Below are 20,594 nucleotides of genomic sequence, written 5' to 3'. Positions count from 1 at the left end.
ATGCTCTCTACAGCCCCAGAGTAGAAGCAATGAAGGATCCTCAGCGACACTCTGAATTTCCTCAGTTGTCTAAGGTGGTAAAGGCGCTGCTTAGCCTTACCCACCAGTGCGGCAATGTGCGTTGCCCACGTCAGATCCTCTGCGATGCGGACTCCCAAGTATTTGAAACTGCTCACCCTATCCACAATAGACCCATTTATCTCCAGTGGCGTGTACGTCCTTGGATGTTTAGCCCTTCTGAAGTCCACAATCAGCTCCTTTGTTTTAGTGACATTCAAGAGGAGGCTATTGTCCTGACACCAGAGTGCCAGATCAGCCACTTCCTCCCGGTAGGTCTTCTCATCGTTGTTGGAGATCCGGCCCACCACCACAGTGTCATCAGCAAACTTGATGATGGAGTTTGAGCTGAACCTGGCCCTACAGTCATGTGTGTACAGGGAGTACAGTAGGGGGCTAAGGACGCAGCCCTTGGGGGATCCTATGTTCAGGGTGAGGGAGCTAGATGTGTGTTCCCCCATCCTGACCACTTGGGGCCTGGCAGTGAGAAAGTCCAGGACCCAGGCACACAGAGGGGTGCTAAGCCCCAGTTCCAGCAGCTTTTCAACCAGTCTGCTGGGGACTATTGTGTTGAATGCTGAACTAAAGTCAATGAACAGCATCCTCACATAGCCCCCCTGGCTGTCCAGATGAGAGAGAGCGGTGTGTAGAACCTGGGAGACCGCATCATCCGTGGACCTGTTCGGACGGTATGCGAACTGTAGTGGATCCATGTTGCGAGGAAGGAGGGCGCAGATGTGCTTCTTGACTAGCCTCTCCACGCATTTCATGACAACCGAGGTGAGGGCCACCGGTCGGTAGTCATTTAAACACGCTGGAGAGGCATTCTTTGGCACCGGTACAATGATGGATCTTTTGAAGCATGCAGGGACCACGGACTTTGCCAAGGAGAGGTTGAATATTGTGGTGAGCACTGGAGCAAGCTGAGTAGCACAAGACTTTAGTACTCGCCCAGATATACCATCTGGGCCTCCAGCTTTCCTCGTGTTCACACGCGTCAGAGCCCACCTCACCTCATGCTCGGACACCGAGAATGTGTGCACATCCCCGGCGGTGGATCCCCCTCCAGCCTCGCTAGCCAGCGCCCCTTCGGTGCTGTTTTTAGACGGCGAGCTGGTGGTGTTACCCGTCTCAAACCGTGCGTAAAAAGAGTTCAGGTCATCAGCTAAGGAGGAGCCGGCACTTCCGGTTGAGGGGGTGCTGGACCTGTAGCTAGTTATAGTCCGTAGCCCCTGCCAAAGGTGCCTGGTGTCCTGCTGCTCCATCTGTGACTCCATCTTGTCCCGGTAACTCTTTTTTGCATCCTTCACTGCCCTTCGCAGTCGGTAGGACTCTCCCTTGTAGTCGTCCATGTTGCCGGATGCCAGGCCGGAGTTGTAAGCAGCGGTGCGAGCATTCAAGGCCACGCGAATAGACCTGTCCACCCAGGGTTTTTGGTTAGGGAAGATACTGACCCTTACCGTGGGGATGATGGTATCGGCTATAGTGGCAATGAAGTCCGTAACCGCTTCCGCAAACTCATTTACGTCTCTGGAACTTTCTTGGAACATGTTCCAGTCGACTTCGCTCAGTGCATCCTGCAGCATGGCCTCTGAATGGTCAGCCCACCGCTTTACGTCCCTCGTCACTGTCGCTTCCCGTACTATCCGTTGTTTGTACTCCGGCAGCAGGAAAATGGCAGCGTGGTCAGATTTCCCAAAAGGAGGGAGAGAAACGGCCTTGTAGCCTTTCCTGAACGGCGTGTAGCAGTGGTCCAAAGTTCTTTCCCCCCTGGTGACACACGTGATGTGTTGGTAGAAGTTGGGCATGACCTTTTTGAGATTTCCCCTATTGAAGTCTCCAGCCACCAGCACAGCCGCATCAGGGTTCTTGTTTTGGTGTTGACACAACACATCGTGTAGGGTGGACAGTGCCACGTCGGTGTCCGCATGCGGTGGGATATAGACGGCTGTGATGATCACCGAGCTGAACTCCCGGGGTAGGTAGAATGGTCGGCATAGGATAGTTAGATGTTCCAGGTCCGGCGAGCAGGAACGAGAAAGCGTCTTAATATTCCCAGGATTACACCAGTTATTATTGGTCAAGAAGCAGACTCCTCCGCCCTTGGATTTCCCGGATTCTTCCGTTCTGTCCGCCCGGAAAACAGTGAAGGACTCGGATGGGCAGATCACCTGATCAGGCACCAGCGGGGTCAGCCATGTTTCGGTCAGACAAAGGATGTTACAGTTCTTTATGTCCCTCTGGAATCTGATCCTTGCCCTCAGGTCATCCAGCTTGTTCTCCAGGGACTGGACGTTGGCCAGAAGTATGCTGGGCAGAGGTGGACGTAAGGCTTGGGTTCTCAGCCTGTTCCGAATCCCCCCTCGCTTCCCTCGGTGTTTTTTACGACTTTCCCACTGACCTGCGCTCCCACTGCTGCTGCCGCGGTGCGCTCCTTTGATGATCTCTATCGGTATATCGGTGAGTAGATTTCTGTTTAATAGTGCTCCTGTAGCGCTCGAGTTTAATTTTACGAGCGATTCCCGGTCGTACATTGGTTAATGCTAAGTGCTAGCACACGCTAGAGCACTTAGGGATAATTTTAAAGTAAACATACCAGTTTAAAACGCACAGTTCCCGCAGAGCTACCACGACGGCGACTGGACTGGACCGCGCCATCAAGAGTGAAGTGCATTTAATTGTGTCATGCATCAGATAGGCACAAAGCACGAGTAACCCAGCAGGACAGGAAGCTTCTCGGGAGAGAAAGAATGGATGACATTTCGGGTCAGGACCCTTCTTCAGACCCGTCTTGACCCGAAATGTCTCCCATTCCTTCTCTCCAGAGATGCTGCTGCCAGTTCCGCTGAGTTACCTGGTATTTTGTGTCTATCTTCGGATTAAACCAGCAATTGCAGTTCCTTCCTACACATGCATCAGATGGGAACCAGAACAATTAAAATTTTACTTGCTGCAGCTTTGCAGGAAAAACTGAGGCTTCTTTTATGTTTTTACTAAAATATACGATTTATTTCTCGAGCAAGGAATCGAATACATCACAATGGGCGGAAAAGGAAGGAAAATGATGCAAGATAAAGTTTAGAGGAAATAGATAGGGCGGGTTATTTTTATACAGAGGGTGGTGGATGCCTGGAATACGCTGCCGTGGGTGGTGGTGGAGGCAGATTTGAGAGCAGCGTTTAAGCAGCTTTCAGACAAACACATGGATGTGGAGGGAATGGAGGGATATGGATCACGTGTCGGCAGATGAGATCAGTTTATCTTGTCTTCACGTTCGGCATTGACATAGTGTCCTCTGTTGTGTGTTTCTATGTTCTATAAACGCAGTGCAGATAAGACGCTAGAAGAAATGGAAGCGTTCGTAAAATAGGAGCTGAAGGTGAATCTCTCAGCACCTTCATTGCCTCAGTTGACCACAGAGCTGTGTTAAAAAGATCGGCATTTCCAATGCATTGACATTGTTCAGAGTGCAGGTTCCTGGTAAGTCATATTTTGTCGTCTTCATAAGTCACAGGACATTCGGCCCATCGAGTCTGCTCTGTCATTCAATCATGGCTGATCTATCTTTCCCTCTCAACCCCATTCTCCGAATCTTTGAATTACTGGGGACTTTATTGGCCTTGGGTTGATCTTTTGATAATGTCTCAACCCAAGGCATATAAAGTCCCCAGTAATTCAATGAACGAGCAAATAGACAACTTCCAACGTAGAGCAGATTGAGGGTCATTGTATTACCTGGTTTGCATCTCTGAGAAAGCTTGCTTAACAGGAGATCGATCTTGTCTTCCTTCTGGTAATGCAAAACATTTACAAGAATGTAAAGATCTGCCTCTGGTATATCGTCTGTGAAGATGTTGCCTTTTTTGGGCAGGAGGTAGAAAAAAAATCAAATATTAAAATCTTGCCTGATATCATTTAGTTTAGTAATACAGCAAATACAACAAATAAGGGGTTGGACACGTTAGAGGCAGGAAACATGTTCCCAATGTTGGGGGAGTCCAGAACAGGGGGCCACAGTTTAAGCATAAGGGGTAGGCCATTTAGAACGAAGATGAAGAAAAACTTTTTCAGTCAGAGAGTTGTGAATCTGTGGAATTCACTGCCTCAGAAGGCAGTGGAGGCCAATTCTCTGAATGCATTTAAGAGAGAACTAGATAGAGCTCTTAAGGATAGCGGAGTCAGGGGGTATGGGGAGAAGGCAGGAACGGGGTACTGATTGAGAATGATCAGACATGATCACATTCAATAGCGGTGCTGGCTCGAAGGGCCGAATGGCCTCCTCCTGCACCTATATTCTATTGTCTAATGCACGGAAACAGGCCCTTTGGCCCACCAAGTCCACTCCGACCAGCGATCCCCGCACACCAACGCTACCCTGCACACACTAGGGGCAATTTACAAATACACCATGCCACTCGACCTACAAACCTGTACGTCTTTTGAGTGTGGGAGGAAACTGAAGAACTTGGATAAAACCCACGCAGGATATTGGCAGAACGTACAAACTCCCTACAGACAGCACAGGTGGTCAGGATCGAACCCGGGTCTCTGACACTATAAGGCAACAACTCTACTGTGTCCACTGGGCCACCCTGCAGTTATACCATGGATTTTAGCGCAATGGCAATCATCATTTAACTTTGGTGGACAAGTCACGAGAACTAACACAATTATTTGCCCAAAAATTGACAAATTGGGGAAAGAAAAAGATTAATTTGTTCCTTAAATTCATATCTAAAATCTAGACCTTTGTTGAGAGTGATTGTAAAGCTAAGTCTTTTTGCACTACTTCTTTAACTGAAGTTGCAATTGAATTTAAACTTTACCTCAGGAGTCAGTGAGCTAATTTAACTGTGCACTAAAAGCTAATTCTGAAGGGAGAAGTTAAAGAGTGGATCTTGAACCACTCGAATGGAGAAATAACAAGCTGCAATGCCCTTATTTACCTTCCTGGAAAGAAATCCGACTCATGTTTTGACTTTGTCGTTGGGAACGCTTGATGTTTTCCAACAATGGTGGCAGGTTAAACAGTGTGAGATCCATATCGTGATATGCATTTGCCATCTCGTACGCCAAAACTCCAGAAACTCCTGCAGAAGAAAAATTACAGATTAAAAAAAACCTATCTGAAGAGACACCTCTTTGCCATCTGTTTTATATACTCTGCCTTAACCACAAATTTCATCTCTGTATCAAACATTTTTCTGCCTTCAAAAGAAAAGGAAATCTGTGGATCATTTCTGATTAAAATATCTCTTTTAATCAATCTTTCAATATGGCAGATTCAGCCACATCGCTGTGCATGCAGGTTAAAATGGAAGCACAACATTATTTATTGGCCACAGTTTAAGAATAAGGGGTAGGCCATTTAGACCGGAGATGAGGAAGAACTTTTTCAGTCAGAGAGTGGTGAAGGTGTGGAATTCTCTGCCTCAGAAGGCAGTGGAGGCCAGTTCGTTGGATGCTTTCAAGAGAGAGCTGGATAGAGCTCTTAAGGATAGCGGAGTGAGGGGGTATGGGGAGAAGGCAGGAACGGGGTACTGATTGAGAGTGATCAGCCATGATCGCATTGAATGGCGGTGCTGGCTCGAAGGGCTGAATGGCCTACTCCTGCACCTATTGTCTATTGTCTAACACAAAGTGCTGGAGTAACTCAGCGAGTCAGGCAAGCATCTCTGGAGAAAAAGGATGGGTGACGTTTCCGGCTCGAGAACCTTCTTCAGACGAAGTAGGGTTCCGACCCGAAACGTCACCCATCCTTTTTCTCCAGAAATGTTGCCTGACCCGCTGAGTTACTCCAGCACTTTGTGTCCATCTTCGGTATAAACCAACATCTGCTGTTCCTCGCTAAACATTTGGGCCCTGTTGCTTGTTTGACTTTGTGTTCTACAAACCATACTCCCGAGACTGAAAAAGTGTCCTGTTTATCGAAACGCCCCGTTTATTTACCTACACAGATGCTGCATGATCCGCTGAGTTCCTCCAGCACTTTGTGTTTTACTTAACCCTCCAGCATCTGCAGCTACTGGTGTTTCACATACAGCCCTCAAGATCTCCTCAAGATCTCCAGCTCCTTTCCCTCCCAAATTCATCTCCTCAAACCCTCCCACCATAACCGGTTTCCATCTAGGATGACACAGAGGTGCAGCGGTAAGTTGCTGCCTCAGAGACATGGGTTCAATCTTGATTGCGGGTTGCTGTCTGTACGGAGTTCGTACGTTCTCCCTGTGACTGTGTGGGTTTTCTCCGGGCGCTCCGGTTTCCTCCCACATCCCGAAGATGTGCAGCTTTGTACGTGAATTGGCTTCTGTAAACTGTCCCTTCAGGGTGACTACTGGCTGGTGCAGTGGGCCTGTCTCCTTGCCACATCCCTAAAGCCTAAATCTACTCCTGCATTCCATCTTGAACCCCTGGTTGGGGCTCCAATGCATGCACAGAAGGTGGTATTTGAAACGGGTCAAGCATTCTGCAGCGCTTCAATATATTAAACAGAATTTAAGGAATTAAGATATGATACTAATGGTAGTGTAAGAAAATAACCGCAGATGCTGGTACAAATCGAAGGTATTTATTTCACAAAATGCTGGAGTAACTCAGCAAATCAGGCAGCATCTCAGGAGAGACGTCACCCATTCCTTCTCTCCTGAGATGCTGCCTGACCTGCTGAGTTACTCCAGCATTTTGTGATACTAATGGTGTTTGCCTGGGGCTTTCGTTAGAACACAGAACAAGAACAGGCCCTTTGGCCCACAGTGCCAGTGCCACACATGATGCCTGCACGTAATCCTTATCCCTCCATATCCATATGCCAATGCAAAGGTTTCTTGAACGCCACTATCGTATCTGCCTCAACCACCACCCCAGGCAGCGCGATCCAGGCACTCACCGCCCGCTGTGAAAAAAAGACTTGCCCCCCACATCTTCTTTAAACTTTAGCCCCCTCACGGAAAAGAAAGTACTCAGAGCAAATTAAGCCAGGCCAAAATACAAAAGTCCATTGGCTTTTGCCTCCAATCATCAATAAATGTGGTAGCACCAAATGCTAGAGTAACTCAGCGGGTCAGGCAGCATCTCTGGAGAGAAGGAATGGATGACGTTTCGGGTCGAGACCCTTCTTCAGACTGATCATCAGTCTGAAGAAGGGTCTCGACCCGAAACGTCACCCATTCCTTCTCTCCAGAGATGCTGCCTGTCCTGCTGAGTTTCTCCAGCATTTTGTGATACCTTCGATTTGTACCAGCATCTGCAGTTATTTTCCTACACCAATAAATGTGGGACGTGTCTCGATCTTGTTAAATCCTATCTGACCCACAAAAAGATAACATCACAGATCGAAGCTCAGTTACAATTAACTCGACTGTTAACACGGTTTTCTTTGAAAGCCTCGTTCCAAGACTGGTGTGTGACAATCTTCTTGGAGGGAGACGAAATCCATTAGTCACAACACTCAATTCATTAAGATACATAATTGAACATTAAAATTAAACATTGCCATGAACATTAAAAATGGTTTCATACCTCCTAAGTCACAAGCAGTTTTAAATGATGAAAGATCAAACGCCCTTACAACGTCATTCCCAACAACTTTGATAATACTGTTCATGGCAGCCATTCGAGACATTTGTTCTGAATTCTGTTGATGGAAAACTTAATGTTAAGGAAGCATTTTGATGTAAGAAACTCAGTGGAGACAACTTATGCCTATGATTACATTACAATAGAAAGATGACCTAAATGTCAGATTCCTTTCTTAACAGGTTCCACCATTTTCACCCTTGTATCTTCTCCACTTATGCTAGCTTTGGTTACAATCTCTATCCTTCTCTCCCCCCCCCCCTAACTCGTCTGCCAATTAACCGGTTCTTACCTGCATCCACCTATCACCTAACAAGTCACAAAGTGCTGGAGTAACTCGGTGGTTCAGGCAGCATCTCTGGAGAACATGGAGAGGTGACGTTTTGGATCATGAGTTCATAAGTTCCAGGAGCAGAATTAGGCCATTCAGCCATCAATTTTACTACGCCATTCAATCATGGCTGATCTATCTTTGCCTCTTAACACTATTCTCCTGCCTTCGCCCCTTAACCCCTGACTCATCATAATAAAAAATCTGTCAATCTCTGCTGTAAAACTATCCATTGATATTCTCCACAGCCGTCTGTGGCAATGACTTCCACCGATTCAGTCCGCCGACTAAAGAAATTCCTTCTCATCTCCTCGTCAGGACACTCCTCCACAGATGTTGCCAGACCCACTGAGTTGCTCCAGCACCTTTTGCCTTTGTTTGTAAACCAGCATCTGCAGTTCGTTGTATCTCCACCTATCACTTGCCAGCTCTTGTCCATACCTTCCACTCACCTCTGTCTATGAGCTATCTTCCCTCTATCCCATCAGCAGTAAAAGTCCCAACCCTAAACATCTACTGTCCATTTCTTTCCAGGGATGCTTCCTGACCCAGAGTTCCTTCAGCAGGGTGTTTTTTAGAAAATATACACAACATGGTGCTCTTTGTTGGGAATTGAGACCAAATGAAATCTTGAGATGAAACAAGAGTTGGAAAAAAAGGGACGTAAAATGCTGGAGTAACTCGACGGATCATGCATCATCTCTGGAGAACATGGATAGGTAACTTTTCAGGTCAAAACCCTTATTTATACATTCCATCGGATTAAAAAAAAGGGGATGCTTATGGTTTGATTTTCTCTCTATTTTAAATCAATAGATTCAGTCTTCAAATCTAATTTGACACCTTTTACTGGACCCTGCTGTTCAAAACATGGCATTCTGTACTTGCACCCCCTCATCAATGGCACTTCAACACTTCACCTGGGGGAAAAGGTGGAATTAAAGCTAGCCAAGCCTCCTTGAACACCTTTCTGACACACATGACAGAGTAGCTTTATAGTTTAGTTTTAGTTTGGAGATACAGCGCGGAAGCAGACCCTTTGGCCCACCGTGACCGTGCCGATCAGCCGACTAGCACAAACCTACACACTAGGGACAATTTACAATCTATTGAAACCAATTCAATGACAAGCTCACGTGTTTGGAATGTGTGAGGAAATTGGAGCACCCGGGGAAAACCCTCGCAACAAGGACAGAATCCCCCTCGTTCTCACCTCCCACCCCACCAGCCAGCGGATCCAACAAATCATCCGCCAACATTTCCGTCACCTACAACGAGACCCCACCACTGGCCATATCTTCCCATCCCCTCCCCTCTCTGCGTTCCGCAGAGACCGTTCCCTCCGTAACTCCCTGGTCCACTCGTCCCTTCCTACCCAAACCACCCCATCCCCGGGCACTTTCCCCTGCAACCGCACGAGATGCAACACCTGTCCCTTTACCTCCCCCCTCAACTCCATCCAAGGACCCAAACAGTCTTTCCAGGTGAGACAAAGGTTCACCTGCACCTCCTCCAACCTCATCTATTGCATCCGCTGCTCTAGATGTAAACTTATTTACATCGGCGAAACCAAACGCAGGCTCGGCGATCGCTTCGCTCAACACCTGCGCTTGGTCAGCATTGACCAAACTGATCTCCCGGTGGCCGAGCACTTCAACACCCCCTCCCATTCCCAGTCTGACCTTTCTGTCATGGGCCTCCTCCAGTGCCATAGTGAGGCCCACCGGAAATTGGAGGAACAGCACCTCATATTTCGCCTGGGCAGCTTGCAGCCCAGTGGTATGAACATCGACTTCTCCAACTTTAGATAGTTCCTCTGTCCCTCTCTTCCCCTCCTACTTCCCAGATCTCCCTCTATCTTCCTGTCTCCACCTATATCCTTCCTTTGTCCCGCCCCCCTGACATCAGTCTGAAGAAGGGTCTCGACCCAAAACGTCACCCATTCCCTCTCTCCCGAGATGCTGCCTGACCTGCTGAGTTACTCCAGCATTTTGTGAATAAATACCAACTGCAACATGACCTCCCAACGTCTATACTCATACAACTGCAACATGACCTCCCAACGTCTATACTCATACAACTGCAACATGACCTCCCAACGTCTATACTCATACAACTGCAACATGACCTCCCAACTTCTAAACTGGACGCTGGACTTATGTACACACTGGACTTTTTTCTCTCTCTCTCGTTTATTATCTTGTTTACAGTGTACTATGTTTACATAGTATAAGAAGATAACTGCAGATGCTGGTACAAATCGAAGGATTTTATTCACAAAATGCTGGAGTAACTCAGCAGGTCAGGCAGCATCTCGGGAGAGAAGGAATGGGTGATGTTTCGGGTCGAGAACCTTCTTCAGTCTGAAGAAGGGTCTCGACCCGAAACGTCACCCATTCCTTCTCTCCCGAGATGCTGCCTGACCTGCTGAGTTACTCCAGCATTTTGTGAATAAAAACCTACTATGTTTACATATTCTGTTGTGCTGCTGCAAGTAAGAATTTCATTGTTCATTGTTGCAATAAAACACTCTTGACTCTTGAGATCATGAGACTGAGATGAGGAAAAAGTTTTTCACTCAGAGAGTTGTGAATCTGTGGAATTTCTCTGCCCCAGAAGGCAGTGGAGGCCAATTCACTGGATGTTTTCAAGAGAGAGTTAGATCTAGTTCTGATGGTTAACAGATTCAAGGGATATGGGGAGAAAGCAGGAACATGGATATTGAAGAGTTGAATGGCCTACTTCTGCACCTATTTTCTATGTTTCTATCTCGGTGACAAAATCAGAGAAATCTTCAAACTGGTCAGTGGTTTTGTCCGTTTGCCACCAGTGAATTACATAGAACAGAAAACAGCAAAGCAACAGGCCCTTCTGCCCACAATGTCCACGCCGAACATACCAGGTTAAACTGATTTCCTTTGCTTGTGTCGTGGTTTTCTCCAGCCTCAAAATTAAGACAGGCGACATGGAGAATTCTTTGAGAAGTTAAAAGCCTTTATTTGCAAACAACGGCTGGAACAATCAGGAAGCCAACCGCCTGACTGCCCACTTAGTACATCGGGCAGTCTATGTTTATAGGATTATTCCAAACCTTATCTTCTTTACATTACCTCATACCCACACTCCTTCCTTCAGTCATTCATTTCTTTGCAGTCACCCGTCTGTCCCATCACCATTAAATCCCATTCAGTAATTTATCCTTATCTCAATGCTCACATCCCTTCATACTTCGCCTCCCTTATTTTCCTGCTAGTCCATCCCTCACATCCATCCATCACCCCAAGGCCTATGTCTTTCCTTATCTCTTCTCTTGCCACCATTATCTTTCATCCAAATGTAACAAGGTTACAGACAGTAGCAATGTACTAAAGTATAAAGAATGCCTACGCTGTTAAATTTAAATGGCTAATAATGATTACAGCAGTTACAATGTAACAAACTAATAGACAAAATACAACACTTGCATGTGATCCATATTCCTCCATTATTACGCATGTCCATACGCCTACCTAAAAGCCTCTTATAAGTTCCTTTCATATCTACCTCCATCACCAACCCCAGCAGCAGTTTCCATAAATTCACCACTCTGTGTGAAAAAAAAACTTGCCCTGCACATCTGCTTTAAATTTTGCAATCTCTTACCTTAAAACTGCGCCTTCTCTTCTTTGAAATTTCACGTCACTGGAGCAGAATTTGGTCATTTGGCCCATCGAGTCAATAATGCCTGATCCATCTTTCCCTCTCATCCCCATTGTCCTGTCTTCTCCTCGTAACCTTTTATGCCCTTACTAATCAGAACCTTGGGAGAAAGATTCTGACTATCTACCCTATCTATGTCTCTCTTAATTTTATACACCTATCAGGTTTCCCTGCAGCCTCCAGCGATCCAGGGAAAACAATCCAAGTTTGTCCAACCTGTTGCTGTAGCTAGTACGCTTTAATCCAGGCAGCGTTCCAGGCAAACCTCCTCTGCTCCCCCTCTAATTACCTTCAATAGACGGTGGTTTCTGAACAGTGGAAGATCGATAATAGTGGAGAATGTCTGTTGATTCATGTGGGAGTGACGGTGATAAAAACCAAGATACTTTACCTGACATAAGTCTGCAGCCTTTGCCCCAGGACCTGGTGCACACTGATTTGGCCCCTCCTTCACAGCCGAATCCAGATGAGTGAAAAGTGGCCAAATGTGATCATTATTATAAATAATATAGTCATGCACAGAATTTGCAGTGCCTGACACCAGAAACATGTTGGCGAGTTTTGTGTTCTTGTACACTGCAAAAGCAAGGGTAAAAAAATAGAATACATAAGTAATCTTCTCAATTTTTCATGACTCTCAAACCTTAAGGCACCCTACACCGCCCCAGGGCAGCATGATGGCTCAGTGGTAGAGTTGCTGCTTCACAGCGCTTGCAGTGCCAGAGTTCGATCCAGACTTGGGGTGCTGTCTGTACGGAGTTTGTACGTTCTCCCCGTGACCTGCGTGGGTTTTCTCCGAGATCTTCGGTTTCCCCCCACATTCCAAAGACTTACAGGTTTATAGGTTAATTGGCATGGTATAAATGGTCAAATTAGAAATTGTGCCTAATGTGTGTAGGATAGTGTAAATGTGCAGGAATCGCTGGTCAAAGGGCCTGTTTCCGTGCTGTATCTCCAAATTAAACTAAACCATTTTTACAGATAGTCAATAACTCAGTTATAGTCACACAGTGAGGACTATAGTCACACAGCGAGGACTTGGCTCAACTTGCTCACGACGTCCAACATGCCCCATCTACACTAGTCCCACTTTTAGACTTTAGAGACTTTAAAGATGAGCACAGAAACAGGTCCTTCGCCTCACCGAGTCCGAGCCGACCAGCAATCACCCGTACACTAACATTATCCTGCACACCAGGGACAATTTACAATTTTTACCAAAACCAATTAACCTATAAACCTGTCGGAAGGAACTGCAGATTCTGGTTTAAATCGAAGATAGACACAAAATGCTGGAGTAACCAAGCGGGACAGGCTGCATCTCTGGAGAGAAGGAATGGGTAACGTTTGGGGTCGAAACCCTTCTTCAGTCTGATGAAGGGTCGAGACCCGAAACGTCATCCACTCCTTCTCTCCAGAGATGCTGCCTGTCCTGCTGAGTGACTCCAGCATATTGTGTTTATCTTCAACCAAAAAACCTGTACGTCTTCGGAGTGTGGGAGGAAACCGGAGCACCTGGAGAAAGCACCACACAGTCATGGGGAGAACATACAAACTCCGTACAGACAGCACCCCGTAGTCAGGATCAAACCTGGGTCTCTGGCGCCGTAAGGCAGCAACTCTACCGCTGCGCCACCGTGCCGCCCCACTCTATTTGTTTCAAAATGGCTTCAGTGGCAACTGTACAAACATCCACATGAAAGAGGTGGATTAAACATTAAAGACAAATAAGGACATACTTTACAGGGAAATCGATCAGCCCAAGCACGATTGCCTGATCACTCACATTGTGAAGTTCCTGGCAGTTTATCTACCAAGCCAAGTGACACACATGCATCTAAGAGACGTTCTGTCCCATCCACTGTGGTATCTAATCTCTGCGCAATGTCTGAAGCTTCTAAGCCATCTTGTATGCTCAACACATCAAATATTTTCAGTTTGGTGGCTGTGAATAGGACCTGCAGGTTAAAACCATGATAGTCAGCCTGAGGGAAAAGTTAGCATTATTGTAAAAACCAAAAAGCATGCAATTAGGCTAAATAATAACTGCATATCATAGAAAGGGATACAAAGTTAAATCAGCTGAGAAAGTGAATCATGTTTACAAAATTCCCACTTCAAAAGTTTCACAAAAGCTAACAAACTGAATTTTGCTCTTAAAACTTTCAACAGTTAATAAATGACTAAAAATTCACTATATCAGTAGTGTGTACAATTCATCACCAAATTATTTAACCAGGGCATTAAATTTTTTAATTAAATCACACACATTAAATCGCAAGAACAGATCTGTTCTAGCTTGTCCAATAAATGTTTTGTTCATTTGCTTTTAAGAAACAATCTCTGCTAGTTCTCCTTCATGCCAAAGGTGAATCTTGCTGATGCTGTAGGTCCTCTTTAAGCAAAATAATCATTAGAGCAGAATTAGGCCATTCGGCAAATCGAGTCTACTCCGCCATTCAATCATGGCTGATCTATCTTTCCCTCTCAACCCCATTCTCCTGCCTTTTCCCCATAACCCTTGACACCCGTACTAATCAAGAAACTGTCAATCTCCGCCTCAATTATTCATGGTTGAAAATGCAACCCCTTAGCATACAGAGAGTAAAAAATATCAACTTTCAGATTGTAAGGAACATTTGCAGAGTACAAGTAGTGTTGCCTGACTATGTGGTTTAATAAACACATTCAAATAAATTACAAGTGACAGATCTAACTGCGGGCTAAACATGTAAAATTAGGTTTCATGGTCCTAAAAGAGGCTCTAATTCAGATAAAAACAAATAAGCCTCTCTAGAGCATCACGGTGGTGCAGCGGTAGAGTTGCTGCCTTACAGCGCCAGAGACCCGGCTTTCATCCTGACTGTACGGAGTTTGTATTTTCTCCCTGTGATCGCTGCTTTCTCTGGGTGCTCCGGTTTCCTCCCACCATCCAAAGATGTGCGGGTTTGTAGGTTAATTGGCCCTCAGGTAAAATTATAAAAATTGTCCTTAGTGTGTAGGATAGCGCTAGTGTACGGGGTGATCGCTGGTCGGCTCGGACAGTGGGCCGAAGGGCCTGTTTCCGTGCTGTATCTCTAAAGTCTAAAAGCCTATAGACAATAGGTGCAGGAGGAGGCCATTCGGCCCTTCGAGCCAGCACCGCCATTCAATGTGATCATGGCTGATCATTCTCAATCAGTACCCCGTTCATGCCTTCTCCCCATAACCCCCTGACTCCGCTATCCTTAAGAGCTCTATCCAGCTCTCTCTTGAATGCATTCAGAGAATTGGCCTCCACTGCCTTCGGAGGCAGAGAATTCCACAGATTCACAACATTCTGACTGAAAAAGTTTTTCCTCATCTCAGTTCTAAATGGCCTACCCCTTATTCTTAAACTGTGGCCCCTTGTTCTGGACTCCCCCAACATTGGGAACATGAAAGGAATAAGTGTAGAAACCATGAAGAAGTGACCATTTATCACACGTGAGCGTGCTCAGCAGTCAGTTCACGGTGGGCATAGGTAGCACAGGCCAGCCTGTCACGGTGTTCAGTTTTAGTGGGAACACTTTCACACTTTGCATTTATATTCGAATTGCAAATAGAAGAGAAACCACTGACGAAACGGCAAAGGGCTATCCGACCAAATGAGCTCAAATTGAACTCAAGAACCTTTGCTATACGTAGACGTTGTTATAACCCATGAGAGAGAACACAGAGAAAAGCACAACACAGGAACAGGCCCTTTGGCCCACAATGTCAGTGCAGAACATGATGTCAAGATTAACTCTTGGCATTATGGTCGACATAGACATTGTGGGCCAAAGGGCCTGTTTCCGTGCTGTACCTTTCTATATTCTATCTTTGCTCTTGAGGGTTAAATACAACTGTAGGTAATTTAACCCATTAGAACAAATCTGTTCCATCTGCACATGGTTCATGACCCCTCCATTCCCAATAGACAATAGGTGCAGGAGTAGGCCATTCGGCCCTTTGAGCCAGCACCGCCATTCAATGTGATCACGGCTGATCATTCTCAATCAGTACCCCAATCCTGCCTTCTCCCCATACCCCCTGACTCCGCTATCCTTAAGAGCTCTATCCAGCTCTCTCTTGAATGCATTCAGAGAATTGGCCTCCACTGCCTTCTGAGGCAGAGAATTCCACAGATTCACAACTCTCTGACTGAAAAGGTTTTTCCTCATCTCAGTTCTAAATGGCCTACCCCTTATTCCTAAACTGTGGCTCCTTGTTCTGGACTCCCCCAACATTGGGAACATGTTTCCTGCCTCTAACGTGTCCAACCCCTTAATAATCTTATACGTTTCGATAAGATCTCCTCATCCTTCTAAATTCCAGTGTATACAAGCCTAGTCGCTCCAGTCTTTCAACATATGACAGTCCCGCCATTCTGGGAATTAACCTAGTACAATGAACATAGCCATGTACTTATCCAAAGGTCTCGTAAATGCCACTATCGTATCCGTCTCCGCCAACACCCCTGGCAGCGCATTTCAAACACTTGCCACGCGTGGCAAGTGTCTGAAATGCGCTGCCAGGGGTGTTGGCGGAGACGGATACGATCGTGGCATTTATGAGACCTTTGGATAAGTACATGGATATGTTCATTGTGCTAGGTTAAAAAACTTGCCCTACACACCTCCTCTCTCACCTTAAAGCTATGCCCGCTAATATTTGATATTTCCATCCTGGCGGGGGGAGGAAAAACGTCCTGACAGTCAAAATAAATCATGTTCACAATTTAATTTCTGCACCTTTGACGCTTTGAAACCATCCACCAGGCCTGCCACTTTGTGGAGGCACTCATTCATCTCAACGTGGCTCGATGTCCTTGGTAAACTGCTGGGCACTTCCATCTCTCGTGCCTCAGAGGTAGCGCTTTGTGGCGTTGCGCCCAAACCCTTTGGCTCCTCTTCCAATGGTGCAGTTTGGTCAGACTTTTCTGCAGCCACCCTCCTGGCCTGGTTTACAGAACCACAAGGTGCAGCATTGCTTGCCGTCGACTGGCATTCCAATGAGCTAATGATTTCGGCCAGCTTCTTGCAGAAGTGATTGAGGGGAAATCCCACCACGTTCAAAAAATCCCCATGAACGTATTCAACTAACATCCCACCGAGCGCCTGAATTCCATAGCCTCCTGCCTTGTCCCTTGAAACAAAAGAAACTGAAGTAAAATAGGTGGCAAAACATTTTGACTGTGTACAATTTATCGGAAGCAATGAGAATCAATCAGAAGGATATGATGGAAAATAAGACATGAAGGTTGAACTTGGAATGAGACCATCCATTTAAACAGAGCAGCCTCCTTCAGACTAATCAAAGTTCCATCTTAAAATCACCACCACCACGATGTTAACATGAAAGATAGGTAAATCTGTACTAGGGCGGCCTCGGTGGCGCAGCGGTAGTGTTGCTGCCTCACAGCGCTTGCAGCGTCGGAGACCTGTGTTCGATCCCGACTATGGGTGCTGTCTGTACGGAGTGTGTACGTTCTCCCCGTGACCGTGTGGTTTTTCTCCGAGATCTTCGGTTTCCTCCCACACTCCAAAGACGTACAGGTATGTCGGTTAATTGGCTTGGTGTATGTGTAAATTGTCCCTTGTGTGTGTGTGTGTAGGATAGTGTTAATGTGCGGGGATCGCTGATTGGTGCAGACTTGGTGGGCCGAAGGGCCTGTTTCTGCGCTGTATCTCTAAACTAAAATAAACTAAAGTGACAATTGTCAATACTCAAAAATACATCTTAATTTACAGCAACGAAATACAGCTTTCAAATTGGAGGAAACATTTTGACTTTAGTTTATTGTCATGTGTTCTCTGAGGTGCAGAGAAAAGCTTTTTGTTGCATGCTATGCAGTCATCCAAATGTTTGCAAAATATTGTTACAATACTGCTTGATTACATAGTTCAAAATAAAAAAAACATTCCCAATCAAATGTTTAAAATAATAGATTGGGCTGATCAAGTAAAACCAAGTTTCAAGGTGTAAATCGCTTCTATTTAAGTCAAAAAATGACTCTAAAATGCGTTCTATAAATGTAGGGAACACATTTCCAAAGAGATGGCTTTAACATTTATATTCAGAGAAGCATAAATATAATCAGAACCATTCATTATATTTTCTGATGAAGGGTCTTCAACTTGTTTCTCTTTCCATAAATGCTGCACAAACTACTGAGAGGATTTTCTGTGAATGAGGTCTTTTCATTCTTTCGACTTTAGAGGTACAGCGCGGAAACAGGCCCTTCGGCCCACTGAGTCTGTGTCAATTCCTCCATCAATCCTCTGATCGGGATGCAGCTGCAGATTCAACGCGGTGGTGCAGCGGAAGAACTGCTGCCTTACGGCGCCAGAGACACGGGTTCGATCCTGGCTACGGGTGTTGTCTGTGCGGAGTTTGTTCGTTCTCCCTGTGACCTCGTTGGTTTTCTAAACTAAACTAAATATCATTGTCGAGAAGCTTTGGTCTTCCTCTTGGCCTCCGTGCATTGGCCTTCCCCTCGTATACAACGTCTTACAAAAAACAGAAACTGTCTTTCTGCTGACTGGATTGCAGACAACAAAAGCTTTTCACTGTACACGCAACAATAAACCAAACTGAACTGAAATTTAACTGTTTGTGTTTGTGAAGCAATGTGGATCAGCTACTGTATTTCCAACATTGCACTCAGCTTACAGCCCAGTAGTAAGAATGTTGATATATCTAGCCCCGGCATTCCCTCTCTCTCTATCACTCCCCTACCCAAGTCGCATCAACTTCGCGCTTTCACTCAACAAACAGCTAACAATGGCCTCTTTCCTTTACAATCATCACTTTTTTTGCATATCTTTCATTCATTGTTTTTTATCTCACTACATCATCGTCTATCTCTCTCGTTTCCCTTTTCTCTAACTAATCAGAAGGGTCTTGACCTGAAACGTCGCCCATTCCTTCTCTCCAGAGATACTGCCTGGCCCGCTGAGTCACCCCTGCTTTTTGTGTCCGTCTTCGGTTTCAACCATCATCTGCAGTTCCTTCTTATACATTACACTCGGGTCTCTGCTCAACAAACATTTTGAGCGATGAGCAACATTGGATTTCAACAGGCACAACCTATAAAAGTCCAGTCCTCATTTTGCATGTTTATTTTGGACATATAAGTAGATATTAGAGTTTCTAAAAGAACCGCTGAGAAAATGTCTGAAGATCGTTCATCTGGAGTCAATGACCAAGAAAACAGCTGCTAGCACACATTCCACTGATTTTAAACATCACCAAGCGGATGGAAGAGGCAATATCCAAATGACTTGTGTCCTAAAATGGAAAATCACAGCAATAACGTGCTACCACACAAGAAGCTTAATTTTGGTCAGATGCTGCCTGACCCACAGTTCCTCCAGCAGCGAGCGGCACGGTGGCGCAGCAGTAGAGTTGCTGCCTTACAGCGCCAGAGACCCGGGTTCAATCCTGACCACAGGCACTTGTCTGTACAGATGCTCCTCAGCTTCTAATGGGGTTACGCTCCGATAAACCCATCACAAACCGAAAATATCGTACGTCGATACACCCGATCACATGGCCTGAAGCGAGCTGTGGGTCGCTGCCGTTGCCCAGCGTTTGCACCATTGTAAAGTCGAAATATCGTGGGTTAAAGCATAGTTAGTCGGGGAGCACCTGTACAGAGTTTATACGTTCTCCCCGTGTCCTGCGTGGGTGTTTCCTCCCACACTCCAAGGACGTGCAGGTTTGTAGGTGAACTGGCTTGGTGTAATTATAAATTGACCCTAGTGTGTGTAGGGTAGTGTTAATGTGCGAGGATCGCTGGTCGGTGCAGACTTGGTGGGCCGAAGGGCCTGTTTCCACGCTGTAAGTCTAAACTAAAAACTAAAATAAGCTTGTTTTTCCCTTTTGCTGTGGATTCTGGCCTTCCACTTGCGCTGCACGTACATTGGCTCACCACTGTGTATGTACTCCCAGAGAAGCTCCTCAGACAGTTCCGAGAACTTCACCTTTGTCTCTTCGTGAAAAAGAGTAACGTTCGTCTCCAGCTGGTTATCTGGAACAACAAGGTCAGCTCATGTCAACATGTCAAACTTCATCATCTCCGACACCGGTGGCAGGGGTTACGCAACCGTTTATCTTCACCATTTACGAAAATCAGAAATTAATGGAGTGGATCTCTCCATTAGCAAGATTGGGGAATGGGGTTAGGAGGGAGAGACAGATCAGCTGTGATTGAATGGCGGAGTAGACTTGATGGGCCGAATGGCCTGATTCTACTCCTAGCCCTTATGACCTTGTGATTTAGTTTAGTTTAGAGTTACCGCATGGAGACAGGCCCTTCGGCCCACTGAGTCCGCGCTGCTCACCGATCACCCAGTACACTAGCACAATCCTACATACTAGGGACACTTTACAATTCTCTCCTGAGATGCTGCCTGACCTGCTGCCTGACCTGCTGAGTTACTCCAGCATTTTGTGAATAAATATTCAATTATATCAAGCCAGTTAACCTACAAACCTGTACGCCTTTGGAGTGTGGGAGGAAACACCCGCGCGGGTCATGGGGAGAAGGTACAAACTCCGTACAGACAAGCGCCCCGTGGTCAGGATCTAACCCGGGTCTCTGGCGCCGTGAGATAGCAACTCTACCGCTGCGCCACCTTGCCGCCAATCCCGTCCTTGGGTGCTGTCTGTGGGGGTTGTGTGTTTACCCATGGGTTTCCTGCGGGTACTCCGGCTTCTTCCCATGTCCCAAAGGCCTGCGAGTTTGAAGGCTAAATGGTGCCTGCGTTGTCCCTGGTGTGTAGAAAAAAGTGAGATGACAAAGAACTAGTGTGAACAGGCGATCAATGGTCAGCGTGGTCTCGGCCGAAGAGCCTGTTTCCATGCTTTATCTCGAAACTAAACTAAATACAGAATGGATATCTAACAGTTCAACTCAAGGGTGAGA

General features: G+C 46.1%; 1 protein-coding gene across 6 annotated transcripts in view; it reads right to left on the bottom strand.

The window, feature by feature from the left end:
• asmtl (acetylserotonin O-methyltransferase-like) overlaps positions 1–20,594 on the bottom strand; it is a 125,964-nt gene that overhangs the window by 2,530 nt on the left and 102,840 nt on the right. For all 6 annotated transcript variants that reach the window (XM_078402061.1, XM_078402056.1, XM_078402060.1 and 3 more), the window contains 7 exons: positions 19,589–19,697; positions 16,417–16,810; positions 13,449–13,620; positions 12,054–12,238; positions 7,576–7,690; positions 5,004–5,147; positions 3,793–3,915 (listed from right to left, as the gene is read on the bottom strand). In XM_078402061.1, coding sequence (XP_078258187.1) covers positions 3,793–3,915; positions 5,004–5,147; positions 7,576–7,690; positions 12,054–12,238; positions 13,449–13,620; positions 16,417–16,810; positions 19,589–19,697 — 1,242 coding nt within the window. The remainder of the gene's footprint in view (positions 1–3,792; positions 3,916–5,003; positions 5,148–7,575; positions 7,691–12,053; positions 12,239–13,448; positions 13,621–16,416; positions 16,811–19,588; positions 19,698–20,594) is intronic.

Source organism: Rhinoraja longicauda, chromosome 7 (genome assembly GCF_053455715.1).
Source record: "Rhinoraja longicauda isolate Sanriku21f chromosome 7, sRhiLon1.1, whole genome shotgun sequence".
Lineage (NCBI taxonomy): Eukaryota > Metazoa > Chordata > Chondrichthyes > Rajiformes > Arhynchobatidae > Rhinoraja > Rhinoraja longicauda.
The sequence above is the reverse complement of the archived record's forward strand: the minus strand, read 5'-3'. Positions and strand labels throughout refer to the sequence as shown.